General features: G+C 41.2%; 1 protein-coding gene across 6 annotated transcripts in view; it reads right to left on the bottom strand.

The window, feature by feature from the left end:
* The window catches only part of TNRC18 (trinucleotide repeat containing 18), a 968,701-nt gene that overhangs the window by 803,400 nt on the left and 138,931 nt on the right, over positions 1–26,370 (bottom strand). For all 6 annotated transcript variants that reach the window (XM_056534534.1, XM_056534539.1, XM_056534536.1 and 3 more), the window contains exons 5-6: positions 13,232–13,328; positions 43–227 (exon numbers count right to left, since the gene is read on the bottom strand). In XM_056534534.1, the coding sequence (XP_056390509.1) occupies positions 43–227; positions 13,232–13,328 (282 nt within the window). The remainder of the gene's footprint in view (positions 1–42; positions 228–13,231; positions 13,329–26,370) is intronic.

Genomic DNA, 26,370 nt, shown 5'->3' with positions numbered 1-26,370 from the left:
CCAAAGGCAAGGCATTTTAGCGACAGACACTCTTTAACTTACCATATGGGTGATCAGCATGCCACATACAAGGAATAATACCACTAGATAACCAGGGTTGAGCCGTTAAATGTGTAGTGGAGTCTGGTGCCCAAGGTCCCCCTGTTACCATAAGGTTAGGGCTCAATCCAATAGCAGCACATCCTGCTGGATGTATTTGAGAAATATCAGCAAGTTCTTTGCTCTCTCTGAAAAACAAAAACATGTAATCGATTATATATTCAAACAGAGTTGCATATATAGAGTTCTGAACTTCTACTGCATATTGTAATAATTTCTTATTTTTTCACATTTGTAATCTTGGCTTGTGTGACGTCCTTAATCATTAATGAACTAATGAAGAGTGCGACCACTCGAAAAGCGCAGTCAGAATCCGTGCAAATAAAACTTTTTTTTATTTTACTCAGTCCGTCCACAGAAGGTGAAAACCTTGGAAGTAACCACCATTGTATCCCTGGACGCTATCCTATCCATGGGTTTGCTGAAAGCACGCTACGGCGGAATCCGGAGAAACTGCTGACACACCAGAAAGGTTGTGTCAACATGATTTATTGAGTTGAGCGCTTGTATTTCTTACTTTCTTTTTTTTCTCTCTCAATTGTAAATATATCTGGCTAGGAGCATCAGATCAGCCGATCGGACAGCGAGGAGTCAGGAAAGGGCCCTCCCGCCGTCCTCTCAGCAGATCGGGACATCGCAATTTCACAGTGATGGTCCTTATCAGCTCCGCAGAACTGACGGGATCTATTTGTTTTAACAATACAGACGCCACGATAAACTTTGATTGCAGCGCTAAAGGGTTAATGCCGGGCATCGGCCCGATCAGCAATTTCCGGAATTAACCCTGGGTCCTAGCTGCTGATAGCAGTCAGGACCCAACGGGTATAAAGCAACGCCCTGCGTCCTTAACGGGTTAGAGAGAAAAAAACACTTTTTAAACAAAATAAATGTTTAAATAATGTTTAAAATTGCCCCATTTTGATCTGATATCTATAACTTTCTCAGTTTTCCTTATACAGGAATGTATGGGGGCTCACTTGTTTTGATGTAACTTTTTAATCACCTTCTATTAAATTTTTTTCTGACATGTGATGTGACTAAAAATCATCAATTCAGGTGCTTGGAAGTTTTTCTATGTTTAACCCCTAGAGGACGCAGGGTGTACAGGTATGTCTTGTGTCCAGTCCCGCATTTAGAAGTGCACTGTCAGCAGTGAGGACCCACTGTTAATGCCGGACATCACCGATCGAGCCAATATCTGACATTAAGCCTTTAGACATTGCGATCAAAGTTGATTGTGGCATCTAAATGCAGGAAAATGCATTGCAGGTTAGCTCAGTGGGCTGTTCAGGACCACCACGACATAATCGTGGTTTCCTGAACAGCTGAGAGGATGGCAAGAGAGCCCTTACCGACCTCCTCTCTGATCGATTGGCACTCCTCTGCTCCAGTCAGCCATGGCAGGCGATAACACTGATCAATGTTGCTCTATGGAGCAGCATTGAACAGTAAATGCAATTCAAATATTGCATGTAAAAAAAAAAAGCTAATAAATATGAATAAGCACCCTCTCTAATAAAAGTTTGAATCACTTTCCCATTTTAAAAATAAAATAATGTAAACAAAAAAAAATATTTTTTATCACCACACGCATAAACGTCCAAAAAAAAAAAAATATTAAATAAATTAAACCACATGGTCAATGGCGTCCACATGAAAAAAATTCCAAAGACCAAAACTGAGCATAGTCACTTCATATACCAAAAGGAAATTAATAGACAGCGATCAAAAAGTCCCAATAAAACATACGGTAAATGGTACCAATAAAAACTACAGACCAAAGCACAAAAAATAAGCCCTCATACATCCCTGTATACGGAAAAATAAAAAAGTTACAGGGGTCAGAAAGGGTCAATTTTAACCCCTTAAGGACAAACAGACTATCGAAGTTGTTTGACCGGCAAATCATATTTCTTCCGGTACAATCGGGTCTCTCGTGACCCGTTGGGTCTCCAAACTGCGGCCCTCCAGATGTTGCAAAACTACAACTCCCAGCATGCCCAGACCGCCAAAGGCTGTCTGGGCATGCTGGGAGTTGTAGTTTTGAAACTCCTGAAAGCAGCAGTGAATATCACTTTACGGCGATTTTCACTGCTGCTTCCACTTGCCTGCCACCTCCAAATGTGCCTGCCGCCGGTCCCTACTGCTGCGTCGTCCCCCCGCAGATCCCGGGATCCTCTTCCCCCGCTCTGCCCGACTTCTAGGGGAGGGTAGAATGGGGATCTGAACTTTAACCCCCCCAGTCAGAGATCACTGTGATTGGTCCACAGGGACCAATCACAGTGATCACTGACCAGGACCATCCACAGATGGTCCTGGGGGGACTTGCAGAAGTTGTCCCCCGCTGGTAATAGCGGGACTTCTGCCAGTTAACCTGTGCGATGCCGCGCATCGCCGGGTTAACTGAATGATTTTTATAAATGTCATTCACCTGCATGCGTCATTCTGCAGGAAGGGGGTTAAAAAAAATTACGTTTTCTGTTTTATTTGTTTTTAACTCCTTAAGGACCGGGGGGTTTTCCGTTTTTGCATTTTGTTTTTTGCTCCTTGCCTTTAAAAAATCATAACTTTTTCAATGTTGCACCTAAAAATCCATATGATGGCTTATTTTTTGCGCCACCAATTCTACTTTGTAATGACGTCAGTCATATTGCCCAAAAATCTACGGTGAAACGGAAAAAAAAATCATTGTGTGACAAAATTGAAAAAAAATGCAGTTTTGTAACTTTTGGGGGCTTCCGTTTCTACGCAGTACATTTTTCGGTAAAAATGACACCTTATCTTTATTCTGTAGGTCCATACGATTAAAATGATACCCTACTTATATAGGTTTGATTTTGTCGGACTTCTGGAAAAAATCATAACTACATGCAGGAAAATTAATACGTTTAAAATTGTCATCTTCTGACCCCTATAACTTTTTATTTTTCCGTGTATGGGGCGGTATGAGGGCTCATTTTTTGCGCCGTGATCTGAAGTTTTTAACGGTACCATTTTTGCATTGATAGGACTTATTGATCGCTTTTTATTCATTTTTAAATGATATAAAAAGTGACCAAAAATGCATTATTTTGGACTTTGGAATTTTTTTGCGCGCATGCCATTGACCGAGCGGTTTAATTGAGGATATATTTTTATAATTCGGACATTTCCGCACGCAGTGATACCATATGTTTATTTTTATTTACACTGTGTTTTTTTTTTTTTATGGGAAAAGGGGGGTGATTCAAACTTTTAATAGGGGAGGAGTTAAATGATCTTTATTCACTTTTTTTCCACTTTTTTTTTGCAGTGTTATAGGTCCCTATAACACTGCACACACTGATCATCATTGATCACTGGTTTCTCATAGGAAACCAGTGATCGACGATTCTGCCGCATGACTGCTCATGCCTGGATCTCAGGCACTGAGCAGTCATTCGGCGATCGGACAGCGAGGAGGCAGGTAGGGGCCCTCCCGCTGTCCTGTAAGCTGTTCAGATGCCGCGATTTCGCCGCGGCTATCCCGAACAGCCCACTGAGTTAACCAGCAACTTTCGCTTTCGGTTTTAGCCGCGCGGCTCAGCTCTGAGCGCGCGGCTAAAGGGTTAATAGCGTGCGGCACCGCGATCGGCGCTGCGCGTTATTAGAGGCGGGTCCCGGCTTCACTATGACGCCGGGCCTGCCGTGATATGATGCGGGGTTACCGTGTAACCCAGCGTTATATCAGGAGAGCAGGACCAAGGACATACCGGTACGTCCTTGGTCCTTAAGGGGTTAAAAAAAACTGTAACTAGGTGTCTCCCTACTTGTCCAGAGCACATTTACCCCCATCTCTTGCATAGACTTTGAACTCCTGCTAGCCTGGCAGAAGTCTTAACTCTGCAGTCTGGAATGCTGAGGGGGGTGTGAGCAGCCTTAGCCAATCAGAGCATATCTCACACACTGAACTGCTCTGGGCTGTGTGTAGCAGAGTGAGGGAGGAAGTTCTCCCCTGTATGGCTTCAGATGATGTCACGCCTGCTGGGGAACGCCCCTTCCCAGTCTGAGAATCTGAGACTGAGCAGAAAATGCAGAGCAATATCAAGGTAGAAAATGTAAAAATAATAAAAATAAAGGCAGGGGGTGGTTTATCATGATGGGGGCAGTGAACTGGGAGGATTATAAAATTGAACAAGATCATGAGAGGTACTCTTTAAGAAACCATTTTGTCTTAAAACGCTATCTTGCTCTCCTGAGAAAACTTAAGGGTTAAAGAAAGACAGTTTGCAGTTCATAAAGAAGCTTCTAGTATCAATATCTCAGCCTCAGAATTCTAGCTGTCTTGTAAGATAGTACATTGTGCTAAGGTCACATATCCAAGCTAAAGGGAGTCAGACACTTGCATGTCCTCCCTAATTCTTTCCATGAAAAAAAAAAAAACATTCAGATACTTAGCATATAATATTCATTTAGTGAAACCATGTATTTATGTAACGATTATTGTTCAATCCATATCACGCTACCATTGTTGAATGGAATAATATAACCGGTAAGTGATACATCCAATGAAGCAGAATAAGTTGATTGTCACATGAACTGTCTAGGCCTGTGAAATGTTTTCTTCCAGCATGCAATAGAGGTTTTATTACAATATATACAAGGAACAAAACCTGGCAGTTTGTGCACTCGTCTAAATTAGATTAAGGGATACGTGGAGAATAACTTATTTTTTCGTATACAAGAATGGATGAGGACTCATTTATTGCGTTCTAATCTTTTTTTATCTTGGTTTTGATGGAACTTTCTATTCCTTTTTTCCCATAATTAATTAAAAAATACTGCAATTATGGCGTTTGATATTTTTATTGCGTTTACACAATATCACTAATTAAATTATATTTTATTAGTTCTGACATTTCCGGGTGCCTTTTTTTATTATTTTATATATACTTTTTAAGTCCCCATAGAACACTTTTATAAGCAATCTTTCTTTTTCTTGTACTTTTTAGTACTATGCAATGGCACAACACTGATCAGTAATATCAGCGCCCTGCTTGTACATTCTGCCTGAGGCAAACTGTATAAGAAGGCTGACTATCGGCAGCAGGGAAGTAATGAGAAATGTAATGGGAAAGATATTTGCCGGAGTGGGGCAGTGAAAGCATTGCACATACAGCAGGGACCCACCTCCAGTGCAGTATTACCATACTAGCAACTAGCAATCTCCTGGACAGCTGAACTGATTTTCACCTGCCGAGAAGCATTAAAAACAGGATCAAGCACATTATCCAGCTATTTATATAGGTAAGTGTGGGTGGTCCTGCTGTCAGTTTTCCTTTAACCACTTAAGGATATTGTTCTTTGTTTTTTTTATTCTTGCTAACACAGTAATGTATAAGGGCACAATCTTTGCATTTTTTATCAGTACCGTGTTTGTTTTGATGGGACCTTTTGACCGCTTTTTAATTTTTCTAATATATGAAGTGACCAGCAATTCTGGACTGGTATTTTTTACGATTATGCTACTGATCGTGCAGTTTCATTTAACATTGTGTTTATATAGATCAGACATGTACGCATGTGGAAATACCACACATTTATTTTACTTTACATTATTAAAAGAATGGGAAAAAAGGCGATGGAGTGGCGATTCAGACTTTTATTAGGGAATGGGCTTATTCACATAGGGGCCCTCAGCCTATTCCTTCAGGCGTTCGTGCCCCTGCAATTTTGTCCCAGTGGTCCCGATCAGCTCCCTGAGCTAACCAGCAATGTTATTTTCCGGTTTCATCACCTTTGATTGCAGCATCTAAAGGGTTAATGCCATACATTGGCCTGATTGGAGTTGTCTGGCATTAGCGGTGGGTCCCAGTTGCTGACTAACTTGGGACCCATGAGGATATGGGATTAGGAGGAGGGCATACATTTTACACCTTATGTCTTGAAGGAGTTAAATGTTCAGAAATATAGCTTAGGTTATGAAGCACACCATTTTTGTTCTTGTGTTCTTTCACCACTTAAAGAGTAGGTACCTCTCATGATCTTGATTAAATTTTATAAACCTCCCAGTTCACTGCCCCCATCATAATAAACCAGCTCCTGCCTTTATTTTTATTATTTTTAGTTTTCTACCTTGATATTGCTCTGTATTTTCTGCCCAGTCTCAGTCAGAATAACAGACTGGGAAGGGGCATTACCCAGCAGGCGTGATATCATCTGAAACCATACAGGGGAGAACTTCCTCCCTCACTCTGCTACAAACACCCCAGAGTAGTTCAGTGTGTGAGATATGCTCTGATTGGATAAGGCTGCACACCCCCCCCCCCCCCCCTCAGCATTTCCGGATTATGGACTTCTGCCAGGCCAGCAGGAGTCCAAAAGATAGGGGAAAATGTGCTCTGAACAAGTAGGGAGACACCTAGTGGCAGCTTTTTTAAACACAAACAAAACATATAAAACGTCAATTTTTTTTAACCTCTTAAGGACGTAGGGCGTACCTGTACGCCTTACGCCCGGTGTTTAACCCCTTAACAACGGAGGACGTATATTTACGTCCTGTGCCGGCTCCCGCGATATGAATATCGCGTCTGTCCCGGCGCTAATCAACGGCCGGGACCCGCGGCTAATACCACACATCGCCGATCGCGGCGATGTGCGGTATTAACCCTTTAGAAGCGGCGGTCAAAGCTGACCGCCGCTTCTAAAGTGAAACTGAAAGTATCCCGGCTGCTCAGTCGGGCTGTTCGGGACCGCCGCGGTGAAATCGCGGCGTCCCAAACAGCTGATCGGACACCGGGAGGGCTCTTACCTGCCTCCTCGGTGTCCGATCGACGAATGACTGCTCCGTGCCTGAGATCCAGACAGGAGCAGTCAAGCGCCGATAATGCTGATCACAGGCGTGTTAATACACGCTTGTGATCAGGATGAGAGATCAGTGTGTGCAGTGTTATAGGTCCCTATGGGACCTATAACACTGCAAAAAAAAAGTAAAAAAAAAGTGTTAATAAAGGTCATTTAACCCCTTCCCTAATAAAAGTTTGAATCACCCCCCTTTTCCCATAAAAAAAATAAAACAGTGTAAAAAAAAAATAAAATAAACATATGTGGTATCGCAGCGTGCGTAAATGTCCGAACTATAAAAATATATCATTAATTAAGCCGTACGGTCAATGGCGTACGCGCAAAAAAATTCCAAATCCAAAAAAGCGTATTTTGGTCACTTTTTATAACATTAAAAAAATGAATAAAAAGTGATCAAAAAGCCCGATCAAAACAAAAATCATACCGATAAAAACTTCAGATCACGGCGCAAAAAATGAGTCCTCAAACCGCCCCGTACGTTGAAAAATAAAAAAGTTATAGGGGTCAGAAGATGACATTTTTAAACGTATAAATTTTCCTGCATGTAGTTATGATTTTTTCCAGAAGTGCGACAAAATCAAACCTATATAAGTAGAGTATCATTTTAACCATATGGACCTACAGAATAATGATAAGGTGTAATTTTTACCGAAATATGCACTGCGTAGAAACGGAAGCCCCCAAAAGTTACAAAATGGCGTTTTTTTTTTTCGATTTTGTCGCACAATGATTTTTTTTCCGTTTCGCCGTGCATTTTTGGGTAAAATGACTATTGTCACAGCAAAGTAGAATTGGTGACGCAAAAAATAAGCCATAATATGGATTTTTAGGTGGAAAATTGAAAGGGTTATGATTTTTAAAAGGAGGAAAAAACGAAAGTGCAAAAACGGAAAAACCCTGAGTCCTTAAGGGGTTAAAACGGGGTCACACCGCATCACACTGGGTCGGTCCCGGCTGTTATTCATAGCCGGGACCCTGGGTTAATAGCGCGCAGCACCGATTGTTGTGCCACGCGCTACTAATCCTTCAGACGCGGCGATCAAAGTTGACCGCCGCGTCTGAAAGTGAAAGTAAACGCTTCCCGGCAGATCAGTCAGGCTGAATGGGACATAGCGATAAAATCGCGATGTCCCGATCAGCTAGGACGCGAGCAGAGGTCCCCTTACCTGTCTCCGCGGCGTCCGATCGGTGTTTTTGATTTCTCCAAGCCTGAGCTACAGGCTTGAGCAATCGAGCCCCTATGTCGCTGATCCATGCAAAGCTATGATCCATGTAAAGCATAAGAGATCAGTGTGTGTAGTGCTATAGCTCCCTATGGGAGCTATAGCAATGCAAACAAATAAGGGGAAAAAAAGTTAAAGGGCATTTAACCCCTTCCCTAATAAAAGTTTGTATCACCCCGCTTTCCCCATAAAAAAACAAAAACCTGTGTAAATAAAAATAAACATGTGTGGTATCACAACGTGCGGAAATGTCCGAACTATAAAAATATATAGTGAATTAAATCGAACGGTCAATGGCGTAAGCGCAAAAAAATTCCAAAGTCCAAAATAGCGTATTTTTGGTCACTTTTTATATCATGAAAAAATAAATAAAAAGCAATCAAAAAGTCAGATCAATACAAAAATGGTACCAATAAAAACTTCAGAACAAAGCGCTAAATAGGAGTCCTCATACCGGACCATACGAGGAAAATAAAAAAGTTAAAGGGGTTAGGAGATTAGAATTTTTTAACAGAAATTTTCCTGCATGTAGTTATGATTTTTTTCCGAAGTACGACAATATCCAACCTATATAAGTAGAGTATCATTTTAACCGTATGGACCTACAGAATGAAGATAAGGTGTTATTTTTACCGAAAAATGCACTGCGTAGAAACGGAAGCCCCCAAATTTACGAAATGAATTTTTTTCTTAAATTTTGTCGCACAATTAATTTTTTTTCCATTGTGCCGTGGATTTTTGGGTAAAATGACTAATGTCACTGCAAAGTAGGCACAAAAAATAAGACATCATATGGAATTTTATGTGCAAAATTGAAAGAGTTAGGATTTTTAGAAGGTGATGAGGAAAAAATGAAAATGCAAAAACGGAAAAACCTTAAGGGGTTAAAGTACATTAGAAAGATTTTTTTATTTACCATAAGGAATGCAATAGCAAATATAAGTTTTAATGAGAGTGCCCATTTAACTTCCAATGGCCAGATGTTATATTCTCAATAACAAAACAAAAAAACAAATAAGAGAAAGGTGAAGAATGCTAAACCACAAGCTGAAGAATAAAAGACTATGAAAATAATGGATAGCTAAAAAGTCCTTTACATAGTAAGGTGGTGTCTGGATCACAAATGGACAAAAAGTAGGGGGAAAAGTATTTAGTCAGCCACCAATTGTTCTCCCACTTAAAAAAAATAGAGGGGCCTGTAATTTTCATCATAGGTAAACCTCAACTATGGGAGACATAATGAGAAAGAAAAATCCATAAAATCACAGTCTGATTTTTAAAGAATGTATTTGCAAATTATGGTGGAAAATAAATATCTAGTCAATAACAAAAGTTCATCTTAATATTTTGTTATATACCCTTTGTTGGCAATGATAGAGGTCAAACGTTTTCTGTAAGTCTTCACGAGGTTTTCACACACTGTTGGCCCATTTCTCCATGCAGATCTTCTCTAGAGCAGTAATGTTTTGGGGCTGATGCTGGGCACCATGGACTTTCAGCTCCGTCCAATGGTTTTCTATGGGGTTGAGATCTGGAGACTGGCTAGGCCACTCCAGGACCTTGAAATGCTTCTTACAAAGCCACTTCTTTGTTGCCCGGGTGGTGTGTTTGGGATCATTGTCATGTTAAAAGACCCAGCCACGTTTTATCTTCAATACCCTTGCTGATGGAAGGAGGTTTTCACTCAAAATCTAACGATACATGGCCCCATTCATTCTTTCTTTAAAACGAATCAGTCATCCTGGTCGCTTTGCTGAAAAACTGCCCCAAAGCATGATGATTCCACCCCCATGTTTCACAATAGGTATGATATTCTTTGGATGCAACTCTCCCAAATCTCTTCTGTATTATCCAAATGCTCTCTAGCAAACTTCAGACGGGTCCGGACATGTATTGGATTAAGCAGGGGAACACGTCTGGCACTGCATGATTTGAGTCCCTGGCGGCTTAGTGTGTTACTGATGGTAGCCTTTGTTACTTTGGTCCACGCTCTCTGCAGGTCATTCACTAGGTCCCCCCCGGTGTGGTTCTGGGATTTTTGCTCACCGTTCGTGTGATCATTTTGACACCACGGGGTGAGATCTTCCATGGAACCCCAGATCTTTAATTTTCTAATAATTGCTCCCACAGTTGATTTCTTCACACCAAGCTGCTTGCCTATTGCATATTTTGTCTTCCCAGCCTGGGGTAGGACTACAATTTTGTTTCTGGTGTCCTTTGACAGCTCTTTGGTCTTGGCCATAGTGGAGTTTGGAGTGTGACTGTTTGAGGTTCTGAACAGGTATCTTTTATACTAATAAGTTCAAAACGGGTGCCATTAATACAAGTAACGAGTAGAGGACAGAGGAGACTCAAAGAAGTAGTTTCAGGTCTATGAGAACCAGAAATCTTGCTTGTTTGTAGGTGACCAAATATTTATTTTACAGAGGAATTTACCAATTATTTCATTAGAAATCCTACAATGTGATTTCCTGTATTCTTTTCCCCCATTCTGTCTCCCACAGTTGAATGATTAAAATTACAGAACTTTCTCATCTTTTTAAGTGGGAGAACTTGCACAATTGGTGGCTGACTAAATACTTTTTTGCCCCATTGTAGGGCAGTAGTTTAAGTTAGGCATTAGTAAGGTAGAAGAGTGGAAAAAGCAACAGATAAAAGGTTTCATTTTTTTCCAATATTTCCCTCGAGCTGCTCTGTACCCTTTGTGAGACCCTTTGTGGTCTCTCATTGAAACGGAGCAGCAGTCAAACGCCTGCACTGCCACTTCCTTAATTGTCTGACAAAGATAACACAGTACAGTGTTCAGAAATCTCTGGGGCAGCCCCCATAGACAATGAATGAAGCGGCAGTGAGCATGCATGACAGCAGCTCCATTCTAATGGAAGACTTGGGATCCCTATTCTTCGATGACTATAGGAGAAGTGTTAAAGGGGTACTGCAATGGAAAACATTTTTTTTTTTTTCCAAATGAACTTTGTGCCAGAAAGTTAAACAGATTTATAAATTACTTCTATTTAAAAATCTTAATCCTTCCAGTACTTATCAGCTGCTGTATGCTACAGAGGAAGTTTTATTTCTTTCTGGAGTTCTTTTCAGTCTGACCACAGTGCTGTCTGCTGACACCTATGTCCGTATCAGGAACTGTCCAAAGCACGAGAGTGTTACTATGGGGATTTTCTCCTGCTCTGGACAGTTCCTGAAATGACTATATTCAAATGACCTGGATAGCATGCGGTGAGCATATGCAACTGCACTAGAAGATTTAGATGAATTACTCACGACCACCACGTTCAGGTCGTCTTCAACTTTCACTTTTTTATTCATTTGTTGCTTTCAAAATCATCAAATTTTCATATCAAGATGCATGGGGTACGATGGTTTACATCCCAAGTGGGCAAGATGACAAATGCCTCAGCTCCAGCCTGCCGCGCTACGTTTCGGGGAACAACCCCTTAATCATGCGCACAGGTGAGGAGTCTGAGCTGGCTTAAATACACTGGTATGTTACATTAGTTTAACTGTTTATGCGCTTGTTACACTTAAGCATTACATTTACATATATCACCAGGCATTTTTCATAACCGCAGCTACTACCTTATAACTGCACACTTCCTTCATTCTTCTCGGTTTGATTGTCGCTAGCTGTTATCCAATATGAGCCTTCCGCCTCAATAATGCTTTCTTATTTTCATCTTTATTTTTTCTCCTTTCAACTTCTTCTATTACTTGCCATCTGAGATCTGCTGCTGTGTGTCCAAATTGTTTAAAGTGTCGTGCTACACTCGTTTCTCCATGTTGCATTTCTTTCATTCTGGCTCCAAGTGTCAATACTGTCTTATCATGGATTTATGTTCACCAAGTCTTACTTAATTTGTCTTGAGGTTTGGCAGACATAGGCTTTGCCACATGGGCATTTTAGAAGGTAAATCACCTGTGCGCATGAGTAAGGGGTTGTTCCCTGCAACGTAGCGCGGCAGGCTGGGGCTGAGGCATTTGTCATCTTGCCCACTTGGGATGTAAACCATCGTACCCCATGCAACTTGATATGAAAATTTTATGATTTTGAAAGCAATAAATGAATAAAAAGTGAAAGTTGAAGAAGACCTGAACGTGGTGGTCGTGAGTAATTCATCTAAATCTTCTAGTGCAGTTGCATATGCTCGCCGCATGTTATCCAGGTCCTTCGAATATAGTCTGCATTGATGGTGAACGATAGCACCATTTAATGTGATGGACTTTGTATATACGTAGCAACATTGCTTATATACTACCTGTAACCTATTGTTATCGAAAGTTCCTGAAATGGACAGAGGTGTCAGCAGAAAGCACTGTGGTCAGACCGGAAAGAAGCACAGAATGAAATACAACTTCCTGTGGAGCATACAGCAGCTGATAAGTACTGGAAGGATTAATATTTTGTTAATAGAAGTAATTCACAAATCTGTTTGACTTTCTGGCACCAGTTTATTAAAAAAAAAAAAAATATATATATATAGTTTTCCACTGGAGTTCCCCTTTAATGGTGGACAATCATAAATAAGGATGTAAGTGCTAGGAGTGTTTTTTGTGAATTTTGTATGTTTGGCGTTCCTGTGAGACTGATGAAAAAGTCTACAGTGGTCATAATTTAACAAATGTGTGTCACCTTATGTTTTAGGCTAAGTTCACATGCACACAAGAGGCTCAGTTAGGAGCCTTTGTTGCATAATCACATTGCAGCAAAAATATTGAACAAATGAGTGCAGCATGTACTATGTTGTTTAGTAATATGCCAGGTACTGTAGATTGTGGTCAATGTGGTCCATCAGCTGCCCCTGGTGTTTATGATATAAGGCATCAGACAAGGCATAAGGCATCAGACAAAGTCATTATCTTTTAGTTAACTGGACATAATAGTGCACATGCAAAAAGTATCCTTAATTGTAAATGTAAGAACATCCCTTTATTCAAGATAGGGTAGAATCATAATGGAAATATTTTAATGACATTTGAACACAAATACTAAAAAAACAACACAAACAATAAGATGCTATAAAGATATGCTTTTTATTTACAAAAAGAAAAGCAAAAATCATTTAGACGCTCACCGAAGAAGCTTTGCATGCTCCCTGTCAAGTCTTTCCAACAACAGAGTCTCATTGCAATGCCTAATCCTTTCGTCCACACTCTCCTCCCTTGCATGACCTATTCAAAAAATGATACGAAAACATTCACAGTAAGTTTACAGTCAGTTTACTTTTACAAGTTTTTCAATCATTTAAACTTTTTTTCAAAAGAAAAACTTCAAAAGGAAAGACTTATTTTTGTTCATTCATGTTTGACACCTAGAAAATATGTGGCGGTACATTCTTATAACCACATCGGGAAGGCTTCCTTCATACATAAATAGAAAAGCAAAAAAGAGGGAGGACAGCGCCTCGTGTAATTCTGATGACACTTAAAGCGAATGGTCAGGTAATATGCTCACCTTAGGTGAACCTTGGGTTCATGCATGTAACCCCTCCGTGTTGGGGTAGTGAACGATATTCCGGAGCTGCAGCCTGCGGGTTGCGGCCGATGTCCTCGCGGGGGTCGGCAGGAGTCTTGGAACACAATACGGATTGAAGAAAAAGGAGAACCCTCTTTGTCGGCGCTGCTCGGATGGTGCAATGATGTGGATGGTACCCAGAGTATTATGTAACAATATTTTATAGAAACACTTACATATGGGGGTACAAAATGGACAAGACGCGTTTCGGGAGTGAGCCCTCCTTTTTTCAATTGTGGACATATGCAGTCTGATGCGGCAGGGGATGTGGTACACATAAATACATTTACAATCTGGTGCCAAAAACATTCCGGCACAGGTTAAACATAAGAAAAAAGTAATACTGCATATTCATTTTTAATAAAAATGGTCATATTTATAAAGCAATATAGAAAATATTGTGTTTAGTTTTTGTAAAACATTGGAATTCACTCTATTTATTGTAAACCCACTTATAAAAGTCTAACAGTTATGTACTAGTCATGGTAGCCATGGACTCAGAACGAGGCTTGGGCTAGCTAGTGCTGATAGCGAGGCATGGTCTAGATGGCCGTGTTTCGTGTTTGCCGCTGTTTGCCTGTGTGAAGTAGGCGGCCAATCAAAGTATAGATACGCAATGACGTACTATACCGTCCTTATGGGTAAGTCGGGATTTGGACGTGCCGCTTTTTTCAATGCAAAGTTGGCGACCAATCAGATTGTGAGATTAGGGTGACGTATTGTGTTGATGTTGTAAACGCTTCTTTTGTTTATATAGTCACGTGGTGCGCGCTTTCAACCAATGAAATGCATAGTTAGCCGGCTGCTCAGCCAATCGATGAGCTAGAGGATGGTTGTGTGGCGGTAAACACAAGTGTTATGAATGTGAGAAAACATATAGTTTTAGCCAATCATAGGTTTCTTATGTGACGTGGGCAGGCAGTTTGACCAATCAGATCAATGCCTACCAAATAATGTAAAGTCTATGGAAGAAAATACTGCGGTATGGGAGATTTCTGATAGGTGGACGCTTGAATCAATGAGAGCGTCGCCTACTCCGTCATGTATTTGCAGTAGAAGGCGGGTATAATCAGAATTCCTGATAGGTGGATTGTCAGACGCTTTAGCCAATCAAAACGTCGCCTACTTCGTCATGTATTCCCAATGGGGGATACAGAGTTTAATTAAAGTCCCTGATAGGTGGGTTGTTGATGCTTGCTCAGCCAATCACTCCGGCGCCTAAGGAAGAACGGATGGACGTAAGGGTGACACTGGCAGGGTAAGTGAATATATCCTGAGAATTTATATGGGATTTTCAATACATTCATTAAGTCCCTGAGGGATAAGGGTTTCAAGCTTGAAAATCCAGTAGTTCTCCCTCCTGTATAATTGGGTGTTGCGTCTGTGGCAAGTGATCGGTATCTGCTCGATCGGGGTAACAGAAAAATGCGAAAAATCACAGTTGTGCATTAGTGAGGCATGGCGTGATACGCTGTGCAATTGGTATCCAGTTTTTACCTTAAACCGGTGTTTGTTCAATCTGGCATTTAGACACTGGATTGTCCGGGCCTATATATTGGCTTTTGCAAGTGCACTCCAGTAAATAGACAACAAAGGATGATTTACAAGTTAGTATGGTCTTAATTTGGAAGGTTTAGCCTGTGATGTTTGAAGTAAAGGATTTTTTGCGATGTGTAATGCTTGTACAGCATTTGCATGCTGATGTTCCACATTTGTAAGAACCCTCTAGTCCTTTCAGAAAGGTGGTTTTTGTAAGCTCTTTTAATTTGCTTGGTGCCAGTATGCTTTTTAGTGACTTGTTCTTTCTGAAGGTCACCTGGGGTTTTGGAGAAATAATTTCTTTCAGGAAAGGGTCCAGTAATAAAGTAGCCCAGTGTTTTTCCAAAATCTTCTTTATATTTTTGTGGTCTGTCGAGTATGTAGTAAGGAAGTTGTAGGCGTAGGATTTCTCCATATTTCCTGCAGTGGTAGGGTTTTTCGATTTTGGTTGAAGGCAAGTGTTCTGATCTGTCTTCATAGCTCTTTGTTTGCTATTCTGGATCAGGGATCTAGGGTATCCCTTTGCTTTAAATCTCTTGTCCAGGATTTTACTCTGTGTGAAGAAGTCTTTATCCAATGTGCAGTTGCGCCGAATTCTCTTAAATTGTCCGTAGGGAATGTTTTGGATCCATTTCTGATAGTGGCAGCTGGAATAATCTAAATAACTATTCCCATCTACTGCTTTGAAATAGGTTTTGGTGGGGATCTTTTTTTCTTTATTATGTGACACCATGACGTCTAAAAATTCAGCGTTATTGTCATACTGGTGGTGGGTGAACTGAATATTCCACGTGTTATTGTTTAATGATGAGATGAAATCCTTGGGATTTGCGATGGTGTTATCCCAGACGATAAAAATGTCATCTATATACCTCTGGTACGAGATACAGTTACAGAACAGGGGGTCTTGATACAGGATTTGTTCTTCAAACGCTCCTATGAAGAGATTCGCAAAACTTGGTGCAAAACGTGTCCCCATAGCAGTCCCACAGTGCTGTCTGTATATTTTTTCGTTAAATTTGAAAAAGTTATTTTCAAGGATGAATTGAATCGCTTTTAGGAGAAACTACCGATGAGGTATAGGCATGGTAACATCTTGTTCAAGAAAGTAAGAGACTGTAGTTAAACCGAGATCATGTTTGATTATAGTATAAAGCGATGTGATATCCATGGTTAGAAACGTATAGTTTTCTTTCCAGGTAAGTTTGCTTATAGTGGATTTGAAGTCGCTGGTGTCACGGGTATAAGACGGTAGTGTGGTGACATTTTTGTAAATGGTAATCGATATATTGGGAGAGGTTGGAGGTGAGTGAATTTATTCCAGAGATAATTGGTCGCCCAGGGGGTTGTGTGGGATGTTTATGGATCTTTGGTAGGTGATAAAATAATGGGGTATCGGGTTCGGAAATCTTGATGAAGTTGTGTTCTTGTTTATTGAGGACTCCTTCTTCCAGACCTCTGGATAACAACTCAGTCAGTTCATAAGATTTTGCTGGATTTTGCTGTAAAACTTCGTAAAATGATTTGTCTGATAATAGGCGGTTTGATTCCATGATATAGTTTTCACGGTCTAGGATCACAATACCTCCTCCTTTGTCCGCTGATTTTATTATAATCGATTCATCATCTGTCAGGGTTTTTATTGCTTTTCTCTGAGCTTTGTTCAGAACACTTGCCTTCAACCAAAATCTAAAAACCCTACCACTGCAGGAAATATGGAGAAATCCTACGCCTACAACTTCCTTACTACATACTCGACAGACCACAAAAATATAAAGAAGATTTTGGAAAAACACTGGGCTACTTTATTACTGGACCCTTTCCTGAAAGAAATTATTTCTCCAAAACCCCAGGTGACCTTCAGAAAGAACAAGTCACTAAAAAGCCTACTTGCACCAAGCAAATTAAAAAGCTTACAAAAACCACCTTTCTAAAAGAAGGACTAGAGGGTTCTTACAAATGTAGAACATCAGCATGCAAATGCTGTACAAGCATTACACATCGCAATCCTTTACTTCAAACATCACAGGCGAAACCTTCCAAATTAAGACCATACTAACTTGTAAATCATCCTTTGTTGTCTATTTACTGGAGTGCACTTGCAAAAGCCAATATATAGGCCGGACAATCCAGTGTCTAAATGCCAGATTGAACAAACACCGGTTTAAGGTAAAAACTGGATACCAATTGCACAGCGTATCACGCCATGCCTGACTAATGCACAACTGTGATTTTTCGCATTTTTCTGTTACCCCGATCGAGCAGATACCGATCACTTGCCACAGACGCAACACCCAATTATGCAGGAGGGAGAACTACTGGATTTTCAAGCTTGAAACCCTTATCCCTCAGGGACTTAATGTATGTATTGAAAATCCCACATAAATTCTCAGGATATATTCACTTACCCTGCCAGTGTCACCCTTACGTCCATCCGTTTTTTCTTAGGCGCCGGAGTGATTGGCTGAACAAACATCAACAACCCACCTATCAGGGACTTTAATTAAACTCTGTATCCCCCATTGGGAATGCATGACGAAGTAGGCGACGTTTTGATTGGCTAAAGCGTCTGACAATCCACCTATCAGGAATTCTGATTATACCCGCCTTCTACTGCAAATACATGACGGAGTAGGCGACGCTCTCATTGGTTCAAGCGTCCACCTATCAGAAATCTCCCATACCGCAGTATTTTCTTCCATAGACTTTACATTATTTGGTAGGCATTGATCTGATTGGTCAAACTGCCTGCCCACGTCACATAAGAAACCTATGATTGGCTAAAACTATATGTTTTCTCACATTCATAAAACTTGTGTTTACCGCCACACAACCATCCTCTAGCTCATTGATTGGTTGAGCAGCCGGCTAACTATGTATTTCATTGGTTGAAAGCACGCACCACGTGACTATATAAACAAAAGAAGCGTTTACAACATCAACACAATACGTCACCCTAATCTCACAACCTGATTGGTCGCCAACTTTGCATTGAAAAAAGCGGCACGTCCAAATCCCAACTTACCCATAAGGATGGTATAGTACGTCATTGCGTATCTATACTCTGATTGGCCGCCTACTTCATACAGGCAAACAGCGGCAAACACGAAACACGGCCATCTAGACCATGCCTCGCTATCAGCACTAGCTAGCCCAAGCCTCGTTCTAAGTCCGTGGCTACCATGACTAGTACATAACTGTTAGACTTTTATAAGTGGGTTTACAATAAATAGAGTGAATTCCAATGTTTTACAAAAACTAAACACAATATTTTCTATATTGCTTTATAAATATGACCATTTTTATTTAAAATGAATATGCAGTATTACTTTTTTCTTATGTTTAACCTTTGACCTGTGCCGGAATGTTTTTGGCGCCAGATTGTAAATGTATTTATGTGTACCACATCCCCTGCCACATCAGACTGCATATGTCCACAATTGAAAAAGGGAGGGCTCACTCCCGAAACGCGTCTAGGTCCATTTTGTACCCCCATATGTATGTTTTTCAATAAAATATTGTTACATAATACTCTGGGTACCATCCACATCATTGCACCATCCGAGCAGCGCCGACAAAGAGGGTTCTCCTTTTTCTTCAATCCGTATTCTGTTCATACATAAATGTATTTTCAGCACTGAAATTACTATTTTCTCTACTCAAATAGACCTTCCATCTCTACTAGCAACATTACTTTCCCTCACTTATGTGTTTATGTGGCGGGGGGGGGGGGAGTTTGGGGGTAATTCTACATTTAGGCTGTGTTCACACCTGCACTGTATTGTCTGGTGTATGGCGCTGCCATCAATGGGAAAAACAAATCAGGGGTCCAAACAATTTATCTGGGGGGTTTATTGATATTGTATTATTGCGATTTTGACAAAAAAAATTAACAAAAGCTGATGATATTAATAACTACAAATGTAGAAAATAAAAAAAGATGGTGTCCCAAGCTCCATCAGAGGATTAAAATTTGTCCCCCTATGCGTAAGGTAGGTAAACCAACACCTGTTGATAAACCTGCCTTACACTACCAATGTAGCGTGTCAGATATCATACAATCCACCTGTGAAGGTAGGGAATTTTATAAAAGCAGGACTTTTTTTTATAACAGTCGATATCATAAAACTAGCCAACAGAAGCTAATAACAAAGGATCATATAAAATTTCTAAACCTAGGAATAATGGTCACTCTTGACAACATCCAGGAGTAAACATTCTCAACAAGAAAGAGATAAATACACCTAGATCCGTTTTAGAACTATCTGATTTGGGATAGTTTGGGCTAAAATTGGGATGAAACATAAGAAAATTATGGGAGTATATAGGTGCTAGACAGGTCGATGTAAATGTTGTTTACATTTCACACATAATACTAAACATATATACATCGAAAGAGAAACTGAACCATATAAAATCAACTGTTATTTAAGCTGATGGGCTGAATTAAGCACTAGAAACAGTGTACTGAGATGTGCATGGGCCACATTCTCCCTGTGGCACAGATAACCTCCCTTTTTTGGTGGCTATATGAAACATTTTTATATTTGTAATATATGTATATTAATATACAGGGTGGGCCATTTATATGGATACACCTTAATAAAATGGGAATGGTTGGTGATATTAACTTCCTGTTTTGGCACATTAGTATATGGGAGGGGGGAAACTTTTCAAGATGGTTGGTGACCTTGGCGGCCATTTTGAATCCAACTTTTGTTTTTTCAATAGCAAGAGGGTCATGTGACATAAACTTATTGGGAATTTCACAGGAAAAACAATGATGTGCTTGGTTTTAACGTAATTTTATTCTTTCATGAGTTATTTACAAGTTTCTGACCACTTATAAAATGTGTTCAATGTGCTGCCCATTGTGTTGGATTGTCAATGCAACCCTCTTCTCCCACTCTTCACACATGCTAGCACAGGCTTCCAGTATCCATAGTTTCAGGTGCTGCACATCTTCTATCTTCACAGCATAGACAATTGCCTTCAGATGACCCCAAAGATAAAAGTCTAAGGGAGTCAGATCGGGAGACCTTGGGGGGCCATTCAACTGGCCCACGACGTCCAATCCACTTTCCAGTAAACTGTTCATCTAGGAATGCTCTGACCTGACACCCATAATGTGGTGGTGCACCATCTTGCTATGGGTGTCAGGCCTGAGCATTCCTAGATGAACAGATTCCTGGAAAGTGGATTGGTCGTCGTGGGCCAGTTGAATGGCCCCCAAGGTCTCCTGATCTGACCCCCTTAGACTTATCTTTGGGGTCATCTGAAGGCAATTGTCTATGCTGTGAAGATATGAGATGTGCAGCACCTGAAACTACGGATACTGGAAGCCTGTGCTAGCATTTCTCCTGCGGTGTTGCTATCAGTGTGTGAAGAGTGGGAGAAGAGGGTTGCATTGACAATCCAACACAAGGGGCAGAATATTGAACACATTTTTTAAGTGGTCAGACACTTGTAAATAACTCATGAAAGAATAGTTATGTTAAAACCAAGCACATCATTGTTTTTCTTGTGACATTCCCAATAAGTTTGATGTGTCACATGACCCTCTTCCTATTGAAAAAACAAAAGTTGGATTAAAAATGTCTGACTTCAAAATGGCCGCCATGGTCACCACCCTTCTTGAAAAGTTTCCCTCTTCACATATACTAATGTGCCACAAACATTTTATTAAGGTGTATCCATTTAAATGGCCCACCCTGTATATATAAAGTTAACTCTGATGTGTATGTTTGATATAGTTTAATGAGGATCTGTAGTTTCTTGGGCATACAATACCATGATTGTACTAGTGAGAATATATTTAATAATAGTTTTACTGAACATTTTTGATCTTACATTAGTATAAATATTGATTATAGTATCTGTATTATTTTAGCTATATGAATGATGTTGCATCCCCCATGGCAGAAGCTGGAGGCCGCTGGCAAGACCATATGGATAGACCCATTCATACGCACAGCGCATTAATCCCTTAACGACCATGGACGTGTTACGGGGTATGGCGCGGGCTCGAGATGGGTACCAATATATTATGCTTTGGTCCCCCAAATGAGGACTGAGTTATATCTTTGTTGGTTTTTAGCTTCCGTTTTCCTTTGCTGCCAATTCCCTTCACCTGAGTGCAAGCACTTTCGGGGAGGTTCTCAAAAACTACTGTAATTTCTGTTCCAGCGATATAATTCACACCTTTTTTTTTTTCGTCCACACATTTTCAAAGGTCTTCTGTGCTGCTTTGAAAACATGAAAATATGTGAAAATTTATTTTCATGCCACTTTTGTTTTGGGTTTTTTTCGCACCAAAAACTTTTTTTGCTGCAGCCATATTGTATTTTTTTTGCGCCCAAATAGCCAAATTTTACATGCCAGAAAACTCTACCGGAAACATCTCACAAAATATTCCATGTTACTAGTGCCCAGACAAGCGATAACTGAATAAATATAAAATTTTTTAGCTTAAATGTAAGTGCAGATGCAGTGACCAAGAAAAAATAAAAAATATATTTTTTTTCAATGACATTTTTCAATAATTATTATTTCTTTGTTTAATATACTTAAATAACACCTTTTCACAAAAAAAAACTAAGAAAAAAAAATAAAACAATAAAACCACAGCCATTTCTGTGATTTCTACACTATCAAAAAGCTGGTGTGAAATTTTTTATGTAAACTGTATTCTTTTTTGGACTTTAGCGATCCAAAAAAGTGATGGAGATACCTTTTTTTATTACAATTTCGTAGGGTACCATTAAAAAAAAAATTATAAAAAAGATCAGTAGTGATGGAAAAATTGTATTTAACGAAATGTATTTTTTTTATAACGAAATTTTTAAACAGGGATCAATTTATGTGTGGGGCAGGGCACTAGAAATGTAGCAGCCAATAATAAAAAATTAGTGTGTGTGTCTGTTCTTTTTCCACTTTTTTATTTTATTTTTTAGGTAGTACTACTACTTCCAGCATGGAACAGACTGTTCCATGATGGGAGTAATAGTACCTGTACTAAATGACAGATCGCCCCGGGTCCGTTGCGATCCTCCTGTATAATGTATAGATAAATATTACGGTAATAGGTGTATATATACGTCAGTGCAGGGGACCATAGAAGAGCGGCCACCCACATTTATACATTATACAAGAGGATCACACCGGGTGTCAGGAGTGACATCCACTGTGATCTTTCCTTAACTGCAGGTACTACTACTCCCAACATGGAGCACACTCTGCTCCATGCTGGGAGCTGTAGTACCTGCATTTATAGATAGATCACAACAGGTGTCAGAAGTTTCACTTGCTACGTTCTGTCTATTAATGCAAGTACTACAGCTACAACCATGGAGCAGAGTGTGCTCCCTTTTTGGGAGTAGTAGTACCTGCAGTTAAGGACAGATCACAGCGGGGTCGCTCCGGACACCCAATGCGACCATCCTATCTATTGCAGAGATGCGAAGAAGCTTTCACCTGCACTCCGAATCTCTGCACTTTACTCCAGCCAGTGTGAGATGGAAATTTGGCCCTGTGCAGACTTGCATCCACTCCTCCCCTCAGTTCTCCGAAGATTTCCGAAGCTAGAGCTGGGTGGAAGGCAGAGCAGGGGGAAAGAGGAGGTACATGCCCCCCCTCTCCCTGCTCTGCCTTTGGAGGACGCAGGTCTGCACGGGAGAAAGAACACAAAGCAGGGGAGAGAGGATGAACACGTCACCCTCATCTCCCCTCCCCCTGCTCTGCCTGTGTTTACTGAATGGAACGGGCGGATGATCAAGTGCACAAGCTGGGGATTTATTGACTGCAGTGGCTGGGGAATAAATCTTGGGCTGGGGATGATTTCTATGTGTGAAGGGGGGGTGGGTGGGGGACGGGACTCCTAAATGACACATGCTGGGAGTTGTAGTCCCTGTTATGTGTGTGTATGCTAGTGTTCCCCGACCAGGGCTGAGTTATATTAGTGTGTATAACGCAGGTTTCTACCTCACACAGGCCAGTGATGTGAATAGAACATCACTCATTCATATTTCTCTCTGAGAGCGATGATTGGCTGCAACCATTCGGCCAATCCCCACTCTGGGCAGAAAATATGTTCAATTCACATCACTGGCCGGCGAGTATATTATGGACGATTGCATCGGGTGTCAGGAGTAACACCTGAGGCCATATGTCTATTAGTACAGGTACTACCACAGTCTGTTCCATGTCGGGAGTAGTAGTACTACCAAAAAAATTTAAGAAAAAATAGAGAGAAAAAAGGTGAAACACACAAACACTATTAAAAATGTAAAAAATGTAAACGTTGTTATAAAAAATAAAAATTTTGTTAAATAAAAATGTTTCCATCCCTACTGCATCCTTTATTTGAAAAAAAAAAAAAAAAAAAAAAAGGGGCCAAAAAGGCAAATTACACAAAAAGGTAAAATGCCAGAAAAAAACGCCAGGAAAAACGCCAAAACGCAGGGAAAAACAGTGGCAGATTTTCTGGTATTTTTAAGCCTTAAAAAAAGCAGTGCAAAAACCTCAGTGGAATCCTAGCCTTATGCTGTATTATTTTATGTTACCCTGGTTGTTTTTTTGATTTTTTTTCTAGGTACTCGGCGCAGTGCCCTGTTTTCTGATTGTTATTGAATGATTTTGCATTTTCTGGAAAAATGCCTAATAAAAAAAATACCGTATTTATCGGCGTATAACACGCACTGGCATATAACACAGACCCCCATTTTAACAGGGAAATTTAAGTTAAAAAAATTAAATGTAAAATAAATGACTTGGACTAAATGCCACATCATCCCCCCAACTTTGTTTTCTTCTGCACCTGTTTGGTACCGTCCCCTTCAGTGCCACATCATTCCTTCCCTTTTATCAGTCCCTGTGCCACATTTTCCCCTCTCATCGCCACCCCCCATGTCTCATCATCTCCCCATGTCTCATCATTTCCCCCTGTCATAGACCACCAATAGCCATAGACATTAAGCCTTTAGTGCCTCCCCCACCATCATTTCCCCTGTCTCATCATCCCCCCACCCTGTCTCATCATCCCCCCATTATGTTCCTCATATGCTTTTCTTCCCCTCCCTCATCATTCCCTCTTTTCCCTGCTTTTCATTTATTTTTATTTATTTTTTTTCTTACCTGGCTGCGCTTCGTTTTTCATTTTCACGGACCACTGTTCCAATGATCCGTCAGACACCTGTGGGGGGTAAATTCTCACTGCACCCCTCATTACATTCTGTGAGGGGTGTCGTTTCCGAAATGGGGTCACATGTGGGGTTTTGTTTTTTTTGCGTTTGTCAAAACCGCTGTAACAATCAGCCACCCCTGTGAAAATCACCTCAAATGTACATGGTGCACTCTCCCTTCTGGGCCTTGTTGTGCGCCCCCAGAGCACTTTGCGCTCACATATGGGCTATCTCTGTAGTCGGGAGAAATTGCGTTACAAATTTTGGGGGCTTTTTTCCCTTTTACCTCTTGTGAAAATGTAAAGTATAGGGCAACATCAGCATGTTAGTGTAAAAATTTTTATTTTTTTACACTAACATTCTGGTGTAGACCCCAACATTTCCTTTTCATGAAGGGTTAAAGAAGAAAAAGCCCCCCAAACCTTGTAACGCAATTTCTCCCGAGTACGGCAATACCCCATATGTCGCCCTAAACTGTTGCCTTGAAATACGACAGGGCTCCAAAGTGAGAGCTCCGTGCGCATTTGAGGCCTAAATTAGGGATTTGCATAGGGGTGGACATAGGGGTATTCTACGCCAGTGATTCCCAAACAGGGTGCCTCCAGCTGTTGCAAAACTCCCAGCATGCGTGGACAGTCAACGGCTGTCCGGCAATACTGGGAGTTGTTGTTTTTCAACAGCTGGAGGCTCTGGAAACAGTGGCGTACCGGATGTTCTTATTGGGGGAGGGGGCTGTGTAGGGGTATGTGTATATGAAGTGTTTTTAACTTTTTATTTTATTTTGTGTTAGTGTAGTGTAGTGTTTTTAGGGTACAGTCACATGGGCGAGGGATTACAGCGAGTTTCCCAGCGCAAAATTTGCTGCATCTCAAGATGCGAGAAACCCACTGTAAAAGCCTCGCCCATGTGAATGTACCCTGTACATTCACAGGGGGGGGGGGGGGGTTGCACCAGCTGTTGAAAAACCACAACTCCCAGCATGCATGGTCTGTTAGTGCATGCTGGGAGTTATAGTTTTGCAACAGCTGGAGGCACACAGGTTAGGAAACACTGGGGGGGGGGGGGGGGGGGGGTTGCACCAGCTGTTGCAAAACCACAACTCCCAGCATGCATGGTCTGTTAGTGCATGCTGGGAGTTATAGTTTTGCAACAGCTGGAGGCACACAGGTTAGGAAACACTGAGTTAGAAACAATGTTTCCCAACCAGTGTGTCTCCAGTTGTTGCAAAACTACAACTCCCAGCATGCCCAGACAGCTGAAGGGCATGCTGGGAGTTGTAGTTCGGCAACATCTGAAGGGCCAGATGTTGCTGAACTAAAACTCCCAGCATGCCTGGACAGTCAGTGCATGCTGGGAGTTGTAGTTTTGCAACAGCTGGAAGAGCACAGATTGGAGACCATTATACAATGGTCTCCAAACGGGGGCCCTCCAGATGTTGCAAAACTACAACTCCCAGCATGCCCAGACAGCCAAAGGCTGTCTAGGCATGCTGGGAGTTGTAGTTTTCAGACTCCTAGAAGCAGCAGTGAAGATCTTCACTGCTGCCTCTGAGGACCAAATACTTACCCGTCGCTGCTCGTCCACGTGGCCGGTCCCGCGCTGCTCCTCGGTCCCGCCGCTGGATCTGGTAAGGCTGCCGGTCCCCTCGTGTTCCCCCACCTATGCTGCAGGTTCCCGCGAGCCCCCGCAGCCATCGTCCCCCGTTCTGCCCGACTTCCAGGGGCGGGCAGTGCGGGGGATCTGAACTTTCACCCCAGATCACTGTGATTGGTCCACAGGGACCAATCACAGTGATCGCTGACCAGGTCCATCAATGGATGGTCCTGGGGGTGAAGCAGAAGTTGTCCCCTGCTGGAAACAGCGGGACTTCTGCCAGTTAACCCGTGCGATGCTGCGCATCGCCAGGTTAACTGGATGTCATTTATAAATGCCGGGATGCGCGAACGCACTGCACAACCCGGCGTTTATATATGACATTCTG

Source organism: Hyla sarda, chromosome 8 (assembly GCF_029499605.1).
Source record: "Hyla sarda isolate aHylSar1 chromosome 8, aHylSar1.hap1, whole genome shotgun sequence".
NCBI lineage: Eukaryota > Metazoa > Chordata > Amphibia > Anura > Hylidae > Hyla > Hyla sarda.
Note: the sequence above shows the minus strand (reverse complement) of the source record. Positions and strands in the feature narration are given on the sequence as shown.